Here is a 20,914-nt window from a genome sequence, read left to right as displayed (position 1 = left end):
ATAAAAATAAGAAAAAAGTTAGATTTGAGTTGAATTTTAGATTAAAGATAACTCTAGGAATTACTGAATGAGAATAGAAAGGATTTCAGAAATTTCTTAGCCACCCCAGCATAAAAAGACTGACCATTTATTGAAACACAAAACCTCACAAAAATACAAAAAATGAAAAATATTAAAAACATCCTTTATTGATGACAATAGATATTACATTTAATAAATGGCCTCGAAAAACTTTAAAATTAATTGGAATCTAAATAGCAAAATCTTAAAAGAAATGGTGACTTAAGGAACAAGTCACAAAAAAAAAAAAAAAAAAAAAAAAAAACCAAAATTTCATCAGAGACAATAAGAATGGTCAGACAATATATGGGATTAACTACAAGAATGCAGCCAAAGCAATCTGTAATAATTTTTTAAAAGTGTATCTTCTAAAAGATTTCATTAAAAAAAAAAAAAAAAAAAGGAAATAAGTAACAAACCAATGCATTGGTCAAGTAAATAAAAAAACCTAGAAAAGCAACAAACTCCTCCTGACCCCCCCCCCCCCATTACTGGGCAGTATTATGTGAATGTTCCAAGTATAGTACACCAATTCTTTTACCTTATTTTTACTTACCATACTTTCGTCTTGGAGGAAGGAAAAAATGAAGCCATAGAGAGCATTCATTTCTTCCTTATGATCAATGAAGTCAAACATTGCGATCAACCATCGAATAAAGACAACCTATCAAAGAGACGGAATATTGCCCCTTAGGTAAACATGGCTAAAGCACAGAAACTTAGCTCCCTTCCCAGAAACTGTTTTATCACTTGAATTTCTATAATATTCTAGCATGCAAAGAAACAATTTCATTTCTAATTCCAAATTCTTTCAGCCAAGTCCTTGTGTCAGACTGAGTCGTTCCCAGACTGAGGCCCTTTGCACACTGTTTCTCAAGGTATCATCATCAAAAACATTGAAACAATTACCTTTGTGTTATTAGAACAACTGGTAGCACAAAGCTTGGAGAAAGCTTTAACCACAGCACTTTCATGTATGATAGTTGTTGGAATGAGGCACTTCAACATCCGAGCTTTTACCGCGTCAGCTAGAAAACAGAAGAGTCTCAGATGAAAGCCCATCTCCAATTACACTCTCTTCCCCAATCACTCTTTTCTAGAGCCTATACCTTTCATCTGGACCCAAAAAACCCCTTAACACACCTCTCACACAAAGGATGAAAAAAAAAAAAAAAAAAAACCCAGTGGGCAATCCCTACTCCTGACTTCACTAGAAAAATAACATTGGATTCAAAGTTAAAAGGAAGGTCAAAACAATGGTCTGCCCAGCCCCTAGTTTGTTTTTTTTTAATAAAGAATGGGAAAAAACAAAACTAAATATGGGTATCCTTGGAAGCAGCAGGTAACAAGGCATGCACACACTCCTGCATCACCTCCCCCCACATTAGTATCTGACCATTCCTTCTGGTAGTAAAAGTGATGTAGCCTTAAGCACAGCTTTGTATGCGGCACGCTTTCCCTTTGATACAGTAAGGTTATAAGAATTAAAATAGTCCAATCACAGTAATTTCCATTTTACCACTGAACTTCAATTCCTCAAACTAGAAGAAAGAAAGCTGTAAGGACTTGCAACTATCAGATGGTTACTGAATTGAAAAAGGAAGACGGTGACTGATGATATCATCGGACATGAATTGAAATGTCTTTGTAAACTTTGACATGGCAAACCATGAAAGAAGTGATACAGAGTGTGAAAATTCAAAGGTAATTGAGGAGTCAAAAGGAAGTGAGCACCGAGGGATTGCCATGCTCAAAAAACTCTCCGCCATAAGAGAAAGCCCTATCCTCTGGAGAGGATCTCGGGAATAAGGTGGACAAGTCAGTAAAAAAGCAACAGAGATCGTGACCTACACTGATAGAGGAAATTCACACCTTGATGAGCTCATGATTTATCCAAGAATTTAGTCCTTCTTTTTCTCAGAAAACAAGAGGCTCCTTATTACTCAGCTACTCAATTTTGATCTCCTTTGCTACAATCTGGCACTAACCTACCTTTTTTGTCTTATCTCATATTGTTCCTCTACACCTATAATATACATTTTAAATAGCTGAACTATTCTGTTTCTGGAACACAAAATTCAAGGGCTCCTGACTCTCTGAGGTTTCATGATGTTTCCTATGCCTTGAAAAGTCTTCTTTCCTATACTTTTACTTGTTCAGCTGCTACCAATCCTTTAAAGGCTGACTTAGATATCACCTTCTTTGTCCTCTATCCTCCACGGGTAACAACTTGTCCAATTTAAAAGCACTTTGTTTCCCATGTCTTAAATGCACAAATGCATACAGCCTGTATGAGAGAGAGAGAGAGAGAGAGAGAAAGAGAGAATGTGTGTGTGTGTGTGTGTGTGTGTGTGTGCACGCGCACGCATGTACGTGTGTGAACCGGACTATAAAATCCATTAGGGTTAGCAGATGGTTTCAATCAAAATTCTTACCTATCCCAACCTAGCCTAGTGCTTCCAATCCATACTTACAGGTGTGGTTTTTTGCCACACACCACAAACTCAAGAGAAGGTGTATTAGCCATGTGAATGTTCAAAATGGGCTGTGGCTTACAAGGAAATCAGAAAAAGGTTTAAGGTTTTAATAATAAAAAAAAAATTCTACCGGAATAGAGGATCAGCGAAGGATCAAAACTGCTACTCTGGTTAGCCATGATGACAGAAAGAAGGTAGAGTACAAGATTGTTATTTTTTTCTCCGAGAAGCCCAAGATAAGTAAGGAGATAGAAAGGAAGTAGCTTGCTGTCCTGAAGGTCAAGTCACTTAGACCTGTTCAGCTCCAACTAAATGTAGAGAAAGAACTAAAGGAAGTAATGACTGAGCCAAAACTAGTGATCTCTGAAGGCCTGGGAAAGAGTAAAGGTTCCAGTTTTTCAAAAAGAAGAGAATGGAACCTGCAAACCACAGACCAGGAAGTTTGACTTAGCCCCAGTAAATTTGGGAATAGATTTTTATTGGAGTGTTTAGTGGAAAGGGAGCACTTTTCATAAAGTATCACCAGGGCCTCCTCAAGAACAAATCATGCTAGACTAAAAGTTAACTTCCTTTTTTCCATCTTTCTTTCCTCTCCTCTTTTTTTTTTTTTTTTGGGGGGGGGAGGGGATAGAAGACTACTAATCTAGTACTATCAGAACAATGGTGTCAACATAGGCTATATAGCCTATTTTTTTTTTTTTTTATTTATTGTCTGTTAAATTTTGAGCTCCAAGTTGTTTCCATCCCTATTTCCCAACCCTACATTAGAGAAGGCTAACATTTGATATAGACATATATGTGGAATTATATAATTTAATTTATCCATATATCAATTTTTTTTTTTTTTTTTGGCTGAGGCAATTGGGGTTGTGACTTGCCCAGGGTCACATAGCTAGGAAGTATTAAGTGAGGCCAGATTTGAACTCAGGTCCTCCTGACTTCAGGGCTGGTGCTCTATTCACTGTTGCTACCTAGCTGCCCCCATATATCAATTAGTGTTAATGACCAACTAGTCCAATGCAGACCCAGGAACAATCCTGAAGTGATGCCATTTAAGAATCAGCTGAAGGAAGTGAGGCTATTTTAGAGAACAAAAGACTAAAGGGGGGCACTGAAAGGTATCCTGTACCTGAAGAGCTACCATATAGAACAGATTAGACTTTCTCTGCTTGTCGCAAAGGACAAAAACTAGGAACAAAAGGTAGAAGTTGGAAAAAAGACAAATGCAGATGTTATTTCAAGGGGAAACTTCCAAATACCCAGAGATGTCTCAAATGAAAGGGGCTACCTCAGAAGCTTGTGAACTGCCCTTTCTTCGGAGATCTTCTAGCAGAGAATGAACCTCCACTTACCATGACAATTGTAGGCAGGATTGTTCCCGGGTCTGCATTGGACTAGCTGGTCACTAACATCCTTTCCAACTCTAAAGAATTCTGTGAAGATTTCACACTCTATCCCATCCTTATTTCTGCATCATTTAGTCAGATATTATATGGTCAGTTATCCCTGAGTATTTACTTCAGGGAATTATTTCCAGAGTTCGGGATATACTTAGAACTCTATACCTATCCCTACAGATGTGAAGATCTCTGGTCAGCTCAAGTTCTAGCCCAGGTTAGTCACTGTGATGACCTCAAAACGAGAGGGGACTCCACCAAGTACACATCATCAAACATGCTTTTTTAGACTGTTCTGAGAAGGTGCTTGTGGGCAAGGAACCCTCTCAAGTTTCCAATAATACTGGAAGACATGACTTCTCTACAAGCTAGATAAAGATTTCTCCAGAAGATGACTGATACAATATTCAATATCTTAAGATATGAGAAAGAAGTTCTTCAATAAAACAAAAGAAAATGAAGTTTTAAGTATGTCTAAGAAACAAGAGATCTAAAATAGCCTGGTGATTAGTCAACAAAATAATCTAATATACTCAGGACCAATCGGATCCAGGAGTTTTCTCTTATGCCTAAATATAAAAAATAACACCAAACACAATGGTCGCTATCCCCGGAATCCTCAGTTAGGTCTTAATGCAAACTGCAGTTTACCTGAACCTTTAATAAGTTGGCTAAGTCCTCAAAACTACAACAGACTTGTGAGAAATCAAAAAATGAATTTTTTTTTTAAATGAAAGGAAGTTAAGTTTCTAAGGAAGAAAGATAAAGCAATAGTACGATTATAAGGAGCAAGATTAGAAACATTATCACCAAAAGATTTAACTAGCATGAGACAAAGTAAAAACAAAATAAGACAAAATAAAAACAAAAAAATTTTTTTTCAAATTATATTATGCAAACGTTCCCCTGGCCAAAGAGGTCATCATCTAGGGACAGGAAGGCCTCTCTCTAATGCCGTTGGCCTTAAGAGCCAAGACTCCATTGGAGCGTGGCTACCAGAAATTCATTGGAATAAGACTGCCAGCAAGGCCAGACTCTGTTTTCCCTTTGATTCCTTATACAGAAGAATTAGAGGCTGGGTCAACAGTAGTTTGTATTAAGATATGAAATTTAGCTTTCAATAGTGTTTTGAGGAAATTAAAGAGTTATAGACGTTTTATCAACTGAATTGTTTTTTAAAATAAGTTTTTATTGTTGTCTTTGTTTTTATAACACCTATATTTCCTCATATGTATATGCTTTAGGGAGCAACCTCTCATGACAATACAAAAAAGGCAAAAAAAAAAAAAAAAAAAAAAAAAAAGTCCAATAAAACTAATCAACATAAAAATTCTGACAATATTTGCAATGTTTCACACTAATAACCCCCCCCCCCCCATCTCTGCAAAGATGGAAGAGGACTTGGTATACCATCTTTTCTGTGGGACTAAGCTTGGTCACTCTAATTTCAAATTTCAGTTTTGCTCTTTCCATTTACATTGTCCCAGTCATTGTGTATACTGTTTTCTGGGTTCTGCTCGTTTCGCTTTATATCAGTTCATATAAGTCCTCCCAAATTTTTCTGAATTCACAGTTGTCATTTTTCATAATACTATAATTCTATTACATTCAAGCATCATAATCTGCATAGCTGTTTCCCAATCAATGATCTTTCCTGGGTTTCTAGATAACCAGAAGGGTTGCTGTAAATATTCTGGGATAAATGAAACCTTTTCTTTTCACCACTCATCTCTTTTGGATATATTCCCGACTCAGTGCATTATTTTTGATTTAGACAAAAAAGAATCAGAGAAAGGGGAACGCTAATAACTGAAAAGTATGAAAGTTAGACACTCCCTTTTTCAAGAACAATTAACTAGCCTAGACTTCCAATGTGATACCCAGACTAGTTCATAGAGATAAACAATTTAAAAGGTAAGCTAAATACACTGACTGCATTCATAGAGCTAGATGCCAAGGTTAACTGAATAAAAGGCATCACAAGATACTTAATGAATTGGCATACATTATTGAAGTCACTGAGCTTTATTTTTAAGAAATCATGTATATGCCCAAAGGGCCATCAAAATACCCTTTGATCCAGCAGTGTCTCTACAGGGTCTGTAACCCAAAGAGATCATAAAATAAGGTGAAAGAACCCCACATATGCAAAAATGTTTGCAGCAGTTCTTTTTGTGGTAACAAAGAATTGGAAAAGGAGAGGATGCCCATCAACTGGAGAACGGCTAAACAAGCTGTGGTACGTGAAGATAATGGAATATTATTATTCTATAAAAATGATAAACAAGCTGACTATAGAAAGGCCTGGAAAAATTTACATGAATTGATGCTGAGAAACAAGCAGAACCAGAAATACATCGTACACAATAACAGCAAGACTGTGCCATGATCAACTGTAAAAGACTTGGTTCTCCTCAGTGGTTCAGTGATCCAAAGCAATCCCAATACACTTTGGACAGAAAATGCCATCTGCATCCAGAAAAAGAACTAAGGAAACTGAATGTAAATCAATATAAGCTATGTTCACCTTTTTTGTTTTTATTTTCTCTCCCCTAATTTTTTCCCCTTTTGCTCTGATTTTTCTATCCCAACATGATTCATAAAGCAATGTGTTAAATTAAAAAATAAATTAATTAAAAAATAAAACAAAACTATGCAGGCAAGATGCACCTACAGGTTGTTTTTTTTTTTTTTTTTTTAAAGGACAAATGACGTGCCCATTTTTAAACCTAGAAAACAAAGGATGGACCTAGTAATTCTGAGCCAGCTTATCAGAAAGAACTAAGTTATACTCCTTCCTCCTCCTCCTGACTTCTGCCAGCACCCCAGCCTGTTCCCAATAAAGAGAAAGGATACAAAACATCACAAAGAAAATAAAGGATCTCTCAAGGCTAGGGTACTTGGTTAAGAGAAAAGCAGAAGATCAAAAAAGACAGGAGAGCCAAAGAATCCCTGGAAACAAGTAAGACGTGAGATGGGAAGGTCTTCAGGAGTGAAAGGAGCTAGATACTCTGAAGACAAAATGATCACTTCCCTTCTAAGGGATAATGATGCAGACTTCAGAGAAACATCTGACAAAAATCTCTTATTGTTAATGTAGAAAAGATGGAAAGATATGAGCCAGACCATAACAGTTACATAAATTTAGAATTCACAATATGGCTAGAGGCAAAGAGTAGATGTTAGTGGTCGAAAGTCAACGGGAAAGACTTTGCTAGTTGAATGCTTCAAGCATCTGTAGGTGGCCCAGGGCCAGATAAAGGCAAATCTATTCAAAAAGCGCTTGGAACCTATCTTCCAAGTGCTAGGAATGCAGCAATAAAACCAAACAGTTCTCACCCCCAGAGAGCTGACATTCTGCTGGGAAGAATACATTATGTGCACAGTTAAGTAAATACAAAATATTCAGAAAGTAAATACAAAGTAAATTCAAGGCAAGAGGGAAGAACATTATCTACTGGAATGTAGGGAAATCAGAAAAAGCTTTTTGTATGGGGGAGCCCTTGAACTGAGCCCTTGAAAGAAGCCAGGGATTAAAAGTCAAAATGTGAGAAGGGAGAGAATTCCAGGCCCAGGGGTTAGCCTCTGAAAAGGTACAGAAACAAGAAACGGAATGGCACATAAAGAAAATGACAAGTCTGACAGATATCAAAATAGATGACATATAAATAAAAGGCGCAGATGACAAGATGTGGAATTATAGAATTAACAGGTTAGCGTGATGTCTTGGATCTAATAAAATGGATTTATATTTGGGTTAAAAAAAAATCTTCACAAATACAAGATGACTAAACAAATGATCTGAAAAAGCTTTGGGGTTATTCATCGACAGCAAATCCAGTGAGTCAAGGGGTTGATGTGACAGTCAAAGATGTGAATTTAGGGGTTCTGAACCTAAGGTGCAGACCCACAAGGGATCCATGGATAGATTTCAGGAGGAATCCTTGAACTTGATAGGAAAAGATTATGTTTTTATGTTAATTAATGCATAGGTAGAATGAAGCATTGGCTTCCAATATGAATGCATAATAGGGCATAATCTGGGCGGAGCTCTATCTATAAGCTTCAGCAGATCGACCACCAAAGGGGCCCAAGGTACCAAAAGTTACCATGATCTCAGGCTGCATTAGAAGGCGTAGGAGGGAGTAATCCTGCTATGTTCAGCCCTGGGCGGGCCGGATCTCAAGTGCCCTGTGCAATTCTGAGCATGACATTTTAAAAATGACCTTGATATAAGTTGGGCCGCCTCCACAAGAGCAAGATAGCAAAACTTGGAACACACTCTCAGTGACAGACCTTGTCGACTGTCTGAGCGTCAGCTCAGCTAAGAAAGGGAAGAATTCTTTGGCCATAGCAACAGTATCAATATTGACATTCTGAAAATAGATATACAGTTTTATGTACAATCTGCTTTTTCTATTCTACTATGTATATGGAAATATTCGTTTTGATACTTGAGATCAGAATTAAAAAACAGTCATTTTTAAAATACTGACATTCTCATTATAAATGAAACCAAAATATGTAGATGAAGTTGGAGTTAAATGGAAGGAAGGCTCACAGTTCTTTTTCAAGAAAAAAATAAAGGAGATGGTTTTATCATGTACCCAAAAGCAACAAGAAATAATGTCACAGGCACACTTGTCACATTGAGCAGCAGAGTTCAGAAGAAGAAAAAAGGCCATCATCAAGCTATCAACATCTGCTGGGAAGGACGACCTTCAATATTTCTCTGATGGATTTGGTGATTACAACTAAATTAATAAATACAATAGATGCTCGGTGACTTCAAATCAGAGGTGGCCAGGAAGGATAGCAAAAAACATGGTGGAAAACAGAGTTCAGATCACAAGGTTTATAGATAACTCAGAAGCCTCATGCTTATGCAGGAGCAATACTTTCATCTGGAAGCCGAATTAAAACAATATGGTCACTGCTACTGTCTCAAACTTGTACCCCATGTCTCTACTCATAATCCCAGTAACTTTACGAGCCGTTCTGGCCATTTCCCTGGCCATCATGCCACAAATGTGTTATCTGTTCCTACTAGGCTGTGAGCTCCTTGAGGAAGGAGCTGTCTTAACTTTTGATTTTGAATTCACACTCTTGGCAGAGGGCCTGACACACAATGCTTAATAAAGAAGTCTTCATTTATGAGACTCATGAAAGCCTAGAAAGGCTTGGATAGAAGTCACGATCATCACTACCAAAATATGAAACCGACTATAATCTGACAGGATACAGTTGATTATGCACAGGAGAGTCATTTTATAATCAGCTGTGCTCCAGCCAGAACAAGCAAGTGGAACAAAAGACAAGTTAATAGGAAACTGTAAGATAAAGAGGAGAAGACGCTGTGTGCAAATCAGACAGCTCAATCAACCTATTTAAGCTGCTGCTTCAGAATATTAACAGATTGGTAAAGTCTCACTGGGGAGCTATGGGGGCGTGAGGATATGAGATTAGGTCCGTGAAAAGAAAGGTGGAGACAAAAGGGAATGTGATCCAACTCCGCCAGATCATCTGAAGAATATTTATAAAGGAAAACTGGAAGGGTGACAGATGGAAAAAGCCTGAGAGATCTGCCCATATTTCTATAATCATCTATTTTCATCACTGATGACAGAGGAATCACCTCCTTTGCTCTCTTAACAACTTGGATCCCAATGTGCTATGATAAATTGACACTTAAGAAGATGAAGTCAGAAAGAGCAGCTGAACTGGACCAAATATACAAAGCTGTATCGGAGGTGACACGATCTCAAAAGCCTGAGGCACACAGTTAGGGAAGCCATTCAAATGGAAGAAATACTTTGGCTTTCAATCATATGTCACTGATTACATTAAGCTCCAGATTGTTATAGGAACTCCTCAGTCAGATCCACACACACACACACACACACACACACAAATCAAAACTCCCAGAAATCCACACAGAAAAACATTCAACTGGAGACGGAGGAGCTGTTGCTCTGCAGTGATCTTCAGTGGGACTGGTGGCCCCGTGAGTTGGTCCATCAGCCGAACATTGAACTGGGCCAAAGGCAGCTGGGATGGGAGATTGGAGCAGGATAGGTAGATTTGAGAATCATCAGCATAGAGAGGATAATTAAATCCACGGGAACGGAGGAGATCACCAAATAAAACAAATCAGAAGAAGAGAAGAGGGCGTAGCACAGACCCCTGCAGGCATCTCTATTTAGGAGGGTATGAACTGGAAAGATGGTCCAACAAAGGAGACTGAAAAGGAGTAGTCAGAGAGGTGGAACTTGGAAAGAGTCATGTCTCCAAAACCTAGAGAGAGGAGAATATCAAGGAGGAAAGAGGGATCAACAGTGCTAAAGACTGCAGAAAGGTCGAGAATGAGGATGGAGAAAGGGCCAGTGGATTTGGCAACTAAGAGAGTGAACCGGAAGAGGTCTGAGAAAGTGGACACAGCTATTGTAGATGGCCTTTTCAAGGAGTGTAGCTACAAAGGGTAGAAGAAATACAGGGCAATAGCAAGGATGGAAAGATCAAGTGAGGATTTTTTTCGGGATGGAGGAAACAAGAGCATCTTTGTAAGCAGTTGGCAATGTTCCACTAGACAGAGAAAGATTAAAAATAAATGAGAGTGGGGAAGAAAGAGAGGGCAATCTGGTGGGATGGGATCACTTGAACACATAGAGGAGTTAGCCTTGGTAAGAAATAAGACCACCTCATCAGATGAGACAGGAGTGACAGAAAGAGACTGTGGTAGAACACACTAAAGTAATGAGATGAAAAAGAGAGCGTTCATCAAATGGCCTCCATTTTTTTGCAAAAAAGCAAGATTCTCAGCTGAGAGAGTGGGGATAGGAGGAACCATGGTAGGCTTGAAGAGAAATGAAGAGGTTTGGAAGAGCTACTGTGGAGGACAGGAAAAGTTGATTAGGGAGGTATCACAGGATTACCTAGCAGCAGCAAGGGCCCAGTTGAAGTTGCGTATCATAAATTTATAGTGGATCAAATCAGAATGGCTACATGGTTTTCTCTACCTTTATTCAGCAGCATATGTTTTGGAGTGAAGGCAGTAAATAGTGAGAGTGATGCAAGGCTGAGGCCTGACATGGTACAATAAGCCATACAAGGGACTCAAGAGAGGATACTGGAGAAATGAATTAGTTCACCAAGGAGAACCAAGATGGTGAAAAAAAGAGTGACTGGTGCAAAGGAGATGGTGTGGGAGAGAAAGTGAGGGAAAAATGACTAGAGGTCATGCCACAGGTGAAGAATGAAGTTTTGTTTAAAAAAAAAAGGGGGGGGGGGGCAGGGGGAAGAGGAGAAAAGTCCATAGATTATGGTCAGATAAATAGATTTCTGAATTCTAGAATGTGAAAGTCGTACATTTGTGGGTGATGGCAAGATCAAAAATATAATATATTGGATTGCTTGCCATCTAGGGGAGGGGTGGGGGGAAGGAGGAGAAAATTTGAAACACAAGGCTATGCAAGGAGCTATGCTGTCAAATTATCCGGGCATATGTTTGAAAATAAAAAGCTTTAAAAATTAAAAAAAAAAAAAAAAAAAAAGATCAAAGGTGTAACTACCTTTATGTGTGGCTAAGGTAGGGTAGATAGGTACACACACTGATGTTCACTTTATAGGTTCAACACTAGAGATGCCTAGCTTATCACAAATTAGAAAATGCTGAAATACAATAGAAGTAACACAATATTACAAAGTTGAGGAAGCACCAACTTCAGGAAACTGATCCAAGAGTTGACTTCACCCCTACATACCAAACGGGCCATTCAGTGCCACATCTAACAGCATGTCAATGCTTTCAGGTGCTAACCCAGACTTCCAAGCGATATCTTCCACATTCTGCAAGTGTTTCTCCATGACTTCTCCTTTTTTGTGCACATTCTGGAAGTACTCTAGAAAAATTGAAAGGGAAACTCTGAAGACCATAGATCACTCTGAATAGTCATTCTTAACAAAATTACAATCTGGAACACTTAATAAGGCTAGCCTCATAATGACAATTTTTTTTCCTTCCTTATGTTTCTAGTATTATTTTATAGCAACCATACTTTTAAACTGGGAAAATAGTCTGTCCCTGGAAAGTTAAGAATGTTGGTGGCTTTAGCCTTATCCATTTGATTTCCTGACTGTTTGAAAAATTCTATTCTCACAAACTATAACTTTGTCATACCTGTAAGCTCAGGAATTCTAAATCTAACTTTCACTACAACAGAATTTGGAAAATGGATAGTAAAGCATCTTAAAAGATAACAAAAGGAGTTATCAGCTATGTGATATCTGAAACAAGGACAGCACTGACCGCTAGGACAAGAATAGTTGACCATAAAAATCTCCTACAAATTTCTAGAAGTCTTAAGTCTTCAATCATGACGAAATAATTTAATTCCGATTTGAAACCAACATGGAAAGAGGTAGTTATATCATTGGGCTGAAAAGTTTCTTAGAAATTATCCAGTCCAACCTTTTACTCTGCTGATGAAGAAACTCAAGTCCCCAAAAGAGAAGATCACACACATAATAATGTAGTAGGACCAGAGTTATGGCCTTGGGCCTTGTATTGCAAATCCAGCGATTGTGTATCTATATAATCTATTGGAAAAAACAGCAATGACTTCAGAAGACTAGAAATGACTTCATTTAAAGGTGTTTTCCAGATAGTGCCTTAAGGCCATCAAAAAAGAAAAGACAACAACAAAAAAAAAAGCGAGACAGTTGGGGAGGGAGATATGGCTCATAGATACTTACCAAATGCTCGATGAAGAAGATATCCCTCCTGGTAGTCATCAGTTTCTAAATCATCATCACTGCTCAGGATTAAAGGCTCTAAGTCACTGTCACTGTGTCTCATTCTACATACCAAGGAAGAATGTTTTATAACAGGAATAACTGGTGATAATTTAGCCTCCCGAGTAGACATTGCCACAGAAGTTCTATAGGGAAACAAGTATGCAGTGACCCGTTAAAGTGGAATGGTCTTTTCATTATCACAAGATATCCTCCACCAATAAAGAATACAGGTTAACTATGTCAAAAAGCTTATGGTCTACAAGAGACTTGGGAAAGAAGTCAGTCTATTGAATTCCTATTCATCAGCCGAAGTGCCCTTCTGTTGGTTAACGGTGCAGGTGACCTCAGAAGGCCAGGCACAACTACAATGATGCAGTTCTGAACTGAACTTACTCTAAAAGACGTCCTTTTGCCTACAATCCCTCACAACCCACTTAGGTAAAACTTCTTGATTAAAAAGCCAAATTAGCAGGCTGAGTGGTCTCACACAGTCACATCCTTAGTTTTCTCAATAGGCAACTAGCACAATTGCATGACCTTAGAATAGACATCACCTCAGATTTAAATTGTGTTTTAAGGATGAGAAAGGCAATATGAGGATTATGACCTCCATTTTATAGATACGTAAAGAGTTAGAGGCAACCAGAAGGCTCAGTGCAGAGAGAGTGGGACTTGTCCAGAAGACCTGTGTTCAAATTCTGCCTCTGATACTTCCTTAGCTTGCAACACAGAGTCACTTAATCTCCCTAAACCTCAGTTTCTTCATCTGCAAATTGGAGACAGCACCTATCTTATGGGACTGTTGTGAGAATTAAATGAGGTAGCTTCCTTAAAGCACATCAAACAGCTATGTAAATGCTACCTATTATCAGAGTTGGAAAAGACCTTGGGTCATCTAGTCTAACTGCCTTTCAGAGTTGGGCAAAATGATATCTAGTGATTTGTTTGGGGCCACAAAGATGCCAATTTAATTCAATTCAACTCAACGAGCTTTTGTTAAAAAGCACCTACTCTGTGCTAGAGTCAGGTGCTTGTTTTAAAAAGCACCTTTTCGAAAGGGACCTGTATGTGCTAAAATGTTTGTGGCAGCCCTTTCTGTAGTGGCTAGAAACTGGAAAATGAATGGATGCCCATCAGTTGGGGGATGGCTGAATAAATTGTGGCATATGAATGTTATGGAATATTATTGTTCTGTAAGAAATGAGCAGCAGGATGAATACCGAGAGGCTTGGGGAGACTTACATGAACTGATGCTGAGTGAAATGAGCAGAACCAGGAGATCACTATACACTCCAACAACAATACTGTATGAGGATGTATCCTGATGGAAGTGGATATCTTCGACAAAGAGAAGAACTAATTCAGTTTCAATTGATCAATGATGGACAGAAGCAACTACACCCAAAGAAAGAATACTGGGAAATGAGTGTAAACTGTTTGCATTTTTGTTTTTCTCCCCGGGTTATTTTTACCTGCTGAATCCAATTCTTCCAGTGCAACAAGAGAACTGTTGGGTTCTGCACACATATATTGTATCTAGGATACACTGTGACATATTTGATATGTATAAGACTGCCTGCCATCTGGGGGAGGGGGTGGAGGGAGAGAAGGGAAAAATCGGAACAGAAGTGAGTGCAAGGGATAATGTAAAAAATTACCCAGGCATATGTTCTGTTAATAAAAAGTTATAATTATTTAAAAAAAAAAAAAAAAAGAAAGAAAGAAAGAAAAAGCACCTTCTCTGTGCTAGGATCAGAGACACAGGTGCTCATAGGTGCTTGTTTAAAAAATATCTACTCTGTGCTGGAGTCAGAGACATGGGGGCTTGTTTAAAAAAAGCACCTACTCTGTGCTGGATTCAGAGGCACAGGTGTTTGTTTAAGAAAGTACCTACTGGAAGAAATGAAAGGAGAAAAAAATTGAGAGTGAAAAGGACTTTGTGGGTACATTATTTAGCTAGGAGGTAATAAGATTTTTTCCTGAGTTGGTAGAACCATGGATTTTAAACCAGAAATCATGGATTTGAATCCTAATTCTGCTACTTTTTAGCCATATGATGTTGGGTATGCCAATAAAGCTCTTAAAGCTTCAGATTCCTACTATGATCATCTTAACTTTTTATCACCCCTTATTGAAAAGATTTCGACAAGATCCTTTCCTGAAATATAAGTAAATAAGGTCCAGAGGGAAAACAATTAAGTTGCTAATTGAGTGGATGGGGTGCAGTGGATAAGATATCAACTAAGTTTAATATTCTGAAGTAGATTAAGTAAACCATGTTTGTTCTATAAAAGGTCATTGGAAAAAATATTTAATTCCTTTTTATTAAAAAATATAAGTAGTGTCATGGATGTGGCCCTTTCACATCTTGATTAAACAAAATGGATTTTCTTAACTGTGTTAAGAAAAAAACCCAAAATAATAAAATAAAAAAGCACCTAGTCTGTACTGGGGTCAGACACAGGTGCTTGCTTAAAAAAGCACCTACTCTGTGTTGGGGTCAAAGACACAGCTGCTTGCTTTAAAAAGCACCTACTCTGTACTGGGGTCGGAAATACAGGTGCTTGTTTGAGAAAGTACCTACTGGAAGAAATGGAAGAAGAAAAAAATTAAGAGTGAAAAGGACTTTGTGGGTACAATATTTGGCTAGGGGGAAATAAGATTTTTACTGAGTTGGTAGAAGAAGCCTTGGATCTTAAATCAGAAAGCTTGTTTAAAAAAGCATCTATTCTGTGGTAGGATCAGAGACACAGGTGCTTGTTTAAAAAAGTACCTACTCAGGAGCAGCTAGGTGACACAGTGGATAGAGCACCAGCTCTGAAGTCAGGAAGACCTGAGTTCAAATCTGGCCTCAGACACTTAAACACTTCCTAGCTGTGTGATCTTGGGCAAGTCACTTAACTCCAATTACCTCAGCAAAAAAAAAAAAAAGAAAAAGAAAAAGAAAAAAGGCACCTACAAGTGCTTGCTTAAGAAAGCACTTACTCTGTACTAGGGTCAGAGACAGAGGTGCTTTTTTAAGAAAGACCCTACAAGTGTTTGTTTAAAAAAAAAAAAAAAGCACCTACTCTGTGATAGGTTCTACAGATGAAATGACAGAAAAAGAAAGCAACCCTTTCTCTCAAGCAGCCACATTCTAGAGGAGAAATAACAGCTATACCATTGAGTTAACACATTTTTTTTCCTCACAAGCCCTATGACATAATTGATAAAGGGACCTTCAACAGAAGGTTGTGGGGGAACGACAACCAGGATGATAAGAGGAGTGGGTGTGTTGGTGTATGCAAGTGAGAGAGATGGAAAACGAAAGAGGGAGGGAGAGAGAATAGGAGAGCCAGAAGAGAGGAAGAGGGAGAGGCAAAGATTCAGAAAGAGACGGAGTGTGAGAGAACAGTCATGTCTGAGTTTCCATGACAGCATTTCAGGTTTTCTTGGCAGAGAAACCGGAGTAGTTTGTCATTTCCTTCTCCAGTTCATCGGACAGAAAAGGAAACAGAGAAATGGGGTGAAGTGATTGGACTAGGGCCAACATGTGTCCGGACGTAGATTTGAACTTACGAAGATGAAGACGAAGATGAGCATGAAGATGAGGACGAGGACGACGAGGATGAACAGGAACAAGAACACGAACACGATGATAAAGAGGAGTCTTCCTGGCTTCCGTTCCGGTCCTCCATCTACTGCATTATCTGGCTGACCACAGGAGGGACACAGCAAACACACAGAGGATAGAGTCATGTGTGAGCACCAGTTGGATGGAGGGCGGTTTGGTGCCTGAGCTCCCTTGTCTCCAAAGCCCAAACTCTCCCGGGCGCCTGGCTGCAGGGTAACTTTAAGTCTCGCGGCCCTTCGGCTGACTTGAACAGCCTGGGAAGCAGGGGGCGCTGGGAGACCGGCTCAAGCGCGCCACACGGGAGAGAGCAACCCGATTCGAGGAGCAAGTGCGAGGGCGGGGCGAACGCTGGGCGGAGGCGAGCGTCAGAGTCACATGACTCGTAGGCACGTCCTAGCGCAGGGGATGAAGGGGGGGAGGGGGTGTTGCCGCGGGGAGAGGAACCGAATCCCAGTCCGCTCCACTCCTAGACGCCACGGTCGCAGCCGTTGTCGCGTCCGCGTTCGCGTCCGCCCCCGCCCCCGGTCCCGGTCCCGGTCCCGGTCCCTTCCTCAGTTATCCCCTCCCCACCTTCTCCTGCAACAGGTAATGGGAAGCCAGGGCTAGCTCACCTGAGGGCCAAGTGCTGGCCCCGGCCGCCCCAAGAACTCTTCCCGCGCCGACTCTCCTTTTCGAAAGTGAATCCCGCCCTGCGCAAGGCCGGACGTCCAAGCAGAGACCTCCGAGGGGCGGAGCGAGCGGCGAGCGCGCTCCCTAGGTAATGTAGACTCATACGCAGGCGTACAAGTCGAGCCTAAGCTGGAGAGCCATTGCGTAGAAGGCACCGAATGGGTCGGTTTCTGGTCTCTGATTGGTTGGGGCTCAACTAGCTTAATTCTGATTGGTTGCGGCCCTCCCGACTGAGGTTTTTCGAATGCTCTGAAAATATAGGCCTGGCGCAAACTCCCCCCCCCCCAGTTCATTTGGCAGTTTAGTAGCCGGATTTGCCATGATTCCGTCCCGGGTTTGTTTTCCAGTAGTTATCTCTTTCATCCCCGGTCTTCCCTACTGCCTACAAATACAAAGCCCATGTCCCCACAGCTCTATAACAACAACAACAATAAAGATAATAATACGCACCGCCCCTAGCCCCTGCCATCCTTTCAAGCTGTATTCCTCCTCGAAAAGACTATCCGTACTCGGGTGCTAAGCCCTCTGCAGTCAGTCTTCCGACGTCATCACTCAACTGAAACTGCTCCTTCCAAGTTAACAATGATCTCTTAACTGTCAAGTCTAGTGGGGGTTTTTCAATCTTCATCCTTCCAGACCCCTCTGCAGCCTTTGACGTCATTCATCACCCTCTGTTTCTCCTATGGCTCCCCTTCTCAGGCTTCTTTGCTCCCTAATTGTGCTATTCCCCTAAGCTTCTCCCCTGAGCATTACCAACTCTCTGTAACCCCATTGAGTTCTCGTGGGTTCAATCCTTTCTACATAGATCTGCAAATCCAGCACAAATTGGCTGTTGGATACCTCAGACTGGATCTTGGGGAAACACCTCAAAGTCAGAATATCTAAAGCACAACTCATCATCTCCACCAACTCACCCAAATCCACCCTCTTCCAAGATTCTGTTTCTGTTCAGGGCATCACCATCCTGCCAGCCTCCCAGGCTGATGATCTCAGTATTCGCCTGGACTCCTCTCCCTCCCTCGCCCATATCTGATAAATTGCCAAATCGTGCCATTTCAAACTTCCAACACGACTAACATCCATCCCCTTGTCTCCATTCCCAGAGCCACTACCTTAGTTCAAACCCTCTTTTGCCTCTTGCCCAGATCATGAATCCTAATCAGTGGCCTGCCTCAACTCTTGATATACCAGTCAGTCCTGCACACTGCACACATCTCCCCTAAGCGCAGGTTTTCTTGTCACCTGCTCCTGTTATCTCCAAGATAAAAATACAGACACCTCTGTATAGTTTTTAACATATTTCACAACCTGGTTCAGGCAGCTAAGTGGCACAGCAGATAAAATGTCAGGCGTGAGTCAGAAAGACTCCTCTACCCGAGTTCAGATCTGGCCTCAGACACTAGCTGTGTGGCATTAGCCAAGTCACTGACCCCTGTGTGCCTCGGTTTCCTCATAATGAAAATCAGCTGGTGAAGGAAATGGCAACCCACTCAGTGGCTTTGCCAAGAAAACTCCAAATGGGGCCGCAGAATCAGACATGACTAAAAACCACAAAAATCAACAGTGAAAGATTTGGTCATTCTGATCAATACAATGATCCTCACAGTTTTAAGGACTCCTAATGAAAAAGTGTCACCCACCTCTACATAGAGAACTTGAAAGACTTAGTGGAGATTGAAATAAGTATATATTCCTGGGGTTTTAGTTTTCCTTTTGGAATAGCACTAGTGCAGAAATAAACTCTTCATTACTTCAAATGTGTATTGTGATCCTTGCCTTCTCAATGGCGAGGGGAAAGAATAGAGGAGGGAAGGAATTTGGAAATGAAAGTCAAAATTAAAAATTTGAAAATATGAGATTCTTGAAGCTAGAACTCGTCTCAGCCTTTGTAATTGTGCCCAACACAGTGCCTGGTGGAAAGTAGTTGCTTAAATATTTTTTGATTGACTAAAATCCAAAGGCCTCTGTAAACAATGTTTATCACATACAGGTAACACAGTAATCTATAGATTATTGCTAGTTAGAGCCTCAGGAATGTCCGAGTTCAAATTCTGCTTCAGGAACTTAGTTGTGTGGCACTGGACAAGTCATTTAACTTTTTTATACCCATTTTCCTATCAGTCAAATGGGGACAATATGAGCACCTCATTCTCAGGGTCATCCTGAAGATTGAATGAATTAACGTGTATAGTATTTTGTCAACCTTAAAGTGGGATATATGCTAATTAATATCATCTTTATACTACAACTCTTCCTATCACTTTCCAGTTAGTCTCCATGCTTCCTTTCTTCTGCCTCTAATCCATCTTCTGCATGGGAGCCAAAATGATTTTCCTTAAATTTATCATTCTTCTCAATAAACTATTACATCCTGGAACAAATCTATTTGCTCCTCCATTTGGCCTATCTCCAGGCTTGTTACCCATTAATCCCCTTCTCACACTACAACCTAACTTTTCTGTTCCTCACAGACAGAACTCCCTTTCCCAGCCTTTGTACACATTGTCTCCCACACCTAGAATATACTCCTTTCTCACTGGGGCTTCTTCCTTAAATGCTTAATTCCCTTCAAGGTTCAGTTCAAATGTCACCTTTATTTTATTTATTTATTTTATTTTATTTTTTGTTGTTGAGGTAATTGGGGTTAAATGACTTGCCCAGAGTCACACAGCTAGGAAATGTTAAGTGTCTGAGGTCAGATAGGGCTGATGCTCTCTATCCACTGCACTACCTAGCTGTCCCAAATATCACCTTTATTGAGAATTGGACAGAATCAGGAAAACAGCGTACACAAGGATAGCAATATTATAAAAATTGTCAGTGGTGAAAAGACTTACTCTGATCAACACAGTGACTGTCCACAATTCCAAAGGATTCATGATGAAACATGGACTCCAAGTACAAGCTGAAGCATATTTTTTTTCTTTTTCTTTTTGAAACATGGCTAATGTGGAAATTTGTTTTACATGATTACATATTTGTAATGGGTTTTATATTTCTTGCTTGCTCAGGAGGTGGGGAAGGGGTCAGTTGAGGGAGAGAGTCTGGAAGTGAAAATAAAATGAAATGGAATTTTTCTTTAAATGTCATCTTTATGAAATCTGACTTCGGCCAAAGCTCCAAGCCCACTTTTGTGCTGCAGATCTGTTTGAGAGACTTAGTGAATTGACTCTAGAGATGTTCTTGGTGGAGAACAGTGGAGATAGTATCCAACTTTAGAGTGGCAGAGAGACTCAGTAAACTGACCCCTCCCCAATCCTGTCACTGTACTTGCTTGATATTCTAGAACTTGCCAAACGTGGGCCCTTCTCTAGGATATGATGGATTCTCTTGATTTGAGCTGAGATTTTGTCTTATTCCCAGCTAAAGAACTCATTAAATCTTGTATTCTAATCTGTAGAATTTCTCCGCTTTCCATTTGTTCGTTTGCTTAGATAAACTAGTTTACTCATATTCGCCATTTGTAACAGTCTGTTGTGGAACCGTTGTTTGATGGGAAGAAACTTAAATATATATCATTTTATTCTGAACTTCTTATCTCCCCTACATTTCCAATATTTGAAAGAGGAAGAGAGATCATTCTAGCTCAGTATCTCTCAGAAATTGAAGGTAGATGTTCCAGGGGACTGCCTTCCAACCCCTAGGAAGCATCCTGGCAGGGCAGATGTTGTCCTTGGGGTTCTTCCTCTTCTAAGAGCTAGGTTAAAGCTCACCTCATCTATATTCGTGTGGCCCCTGCGTCTTTATGTACAGACGGTCCTTGTGGCCACTAGATCACCTTTATGTGAAGCCTTTCTTGATTCCCCACCCCCCTGTCAGCTACAGCTGCGGCCCCTTCCCTCCGAATGTGCTATATTTATTTTTCTATATTTTGTATTTATTCGTCCCTGTACAGGTTGTTTGCC

The 20,914-nt window shown here is 40.0% G+C and overlaps 1 protein-coding gene across 1 annotated transcript in view; it reads right to left on the bottom strand.

Annotated features, from left to right (window-relative positions):
- Positions 1-13,998, bottom strand: part of CENPI (centromere protein I) — a 49,578-nt gene extending 35,580 nt beyond the window's left edge. Inside the window, exons 1-5 of the mRNA XM_031944948.1 lie at positions 13,970-13,998; positions 12,686-12,870; positions 11,695-11,832; positions 970-1,088; positions 617-724 (exon numbers count right to left, since the gene is read on the bottom strand). Coding sequence (XP_031800808.1) covers positions 617-724; positions 970-1,088; positions 11,695-11,832; positions 12,686-12,857 — 537 coding nt within the window. The 5' untranslated portion in view covers positions 12,858-12,870; positions 13,970-13,998. The remainder of the gene's footprint in view (positions 1-616; positions 725-969; positions 1,089-11,694; positions 11,833-12,685; positions 12,871-13,969) is intronic.
- Positions 13,999-20,914: the final 6,916 nt, after the last annotated feature.

Source organism: Sarcophilus harrisii, chromosome X (genome assembly GCF_902635505.1).
Source record: "Sarcophilus harrisii chromosome X, mSarHar1.11, whole genome shotgun sequence".
NCBI lineage: Eukaryota > Metazoa > Chordata > Mammalia > Dasyuromorphia > Dasyuridae > Sarcophilus > Sarcophilus harrisii.
Note: the sequence above shows the minus strand (reverse complement) of the source record. Positions and strands in the feature narration are given on the sequence as shown.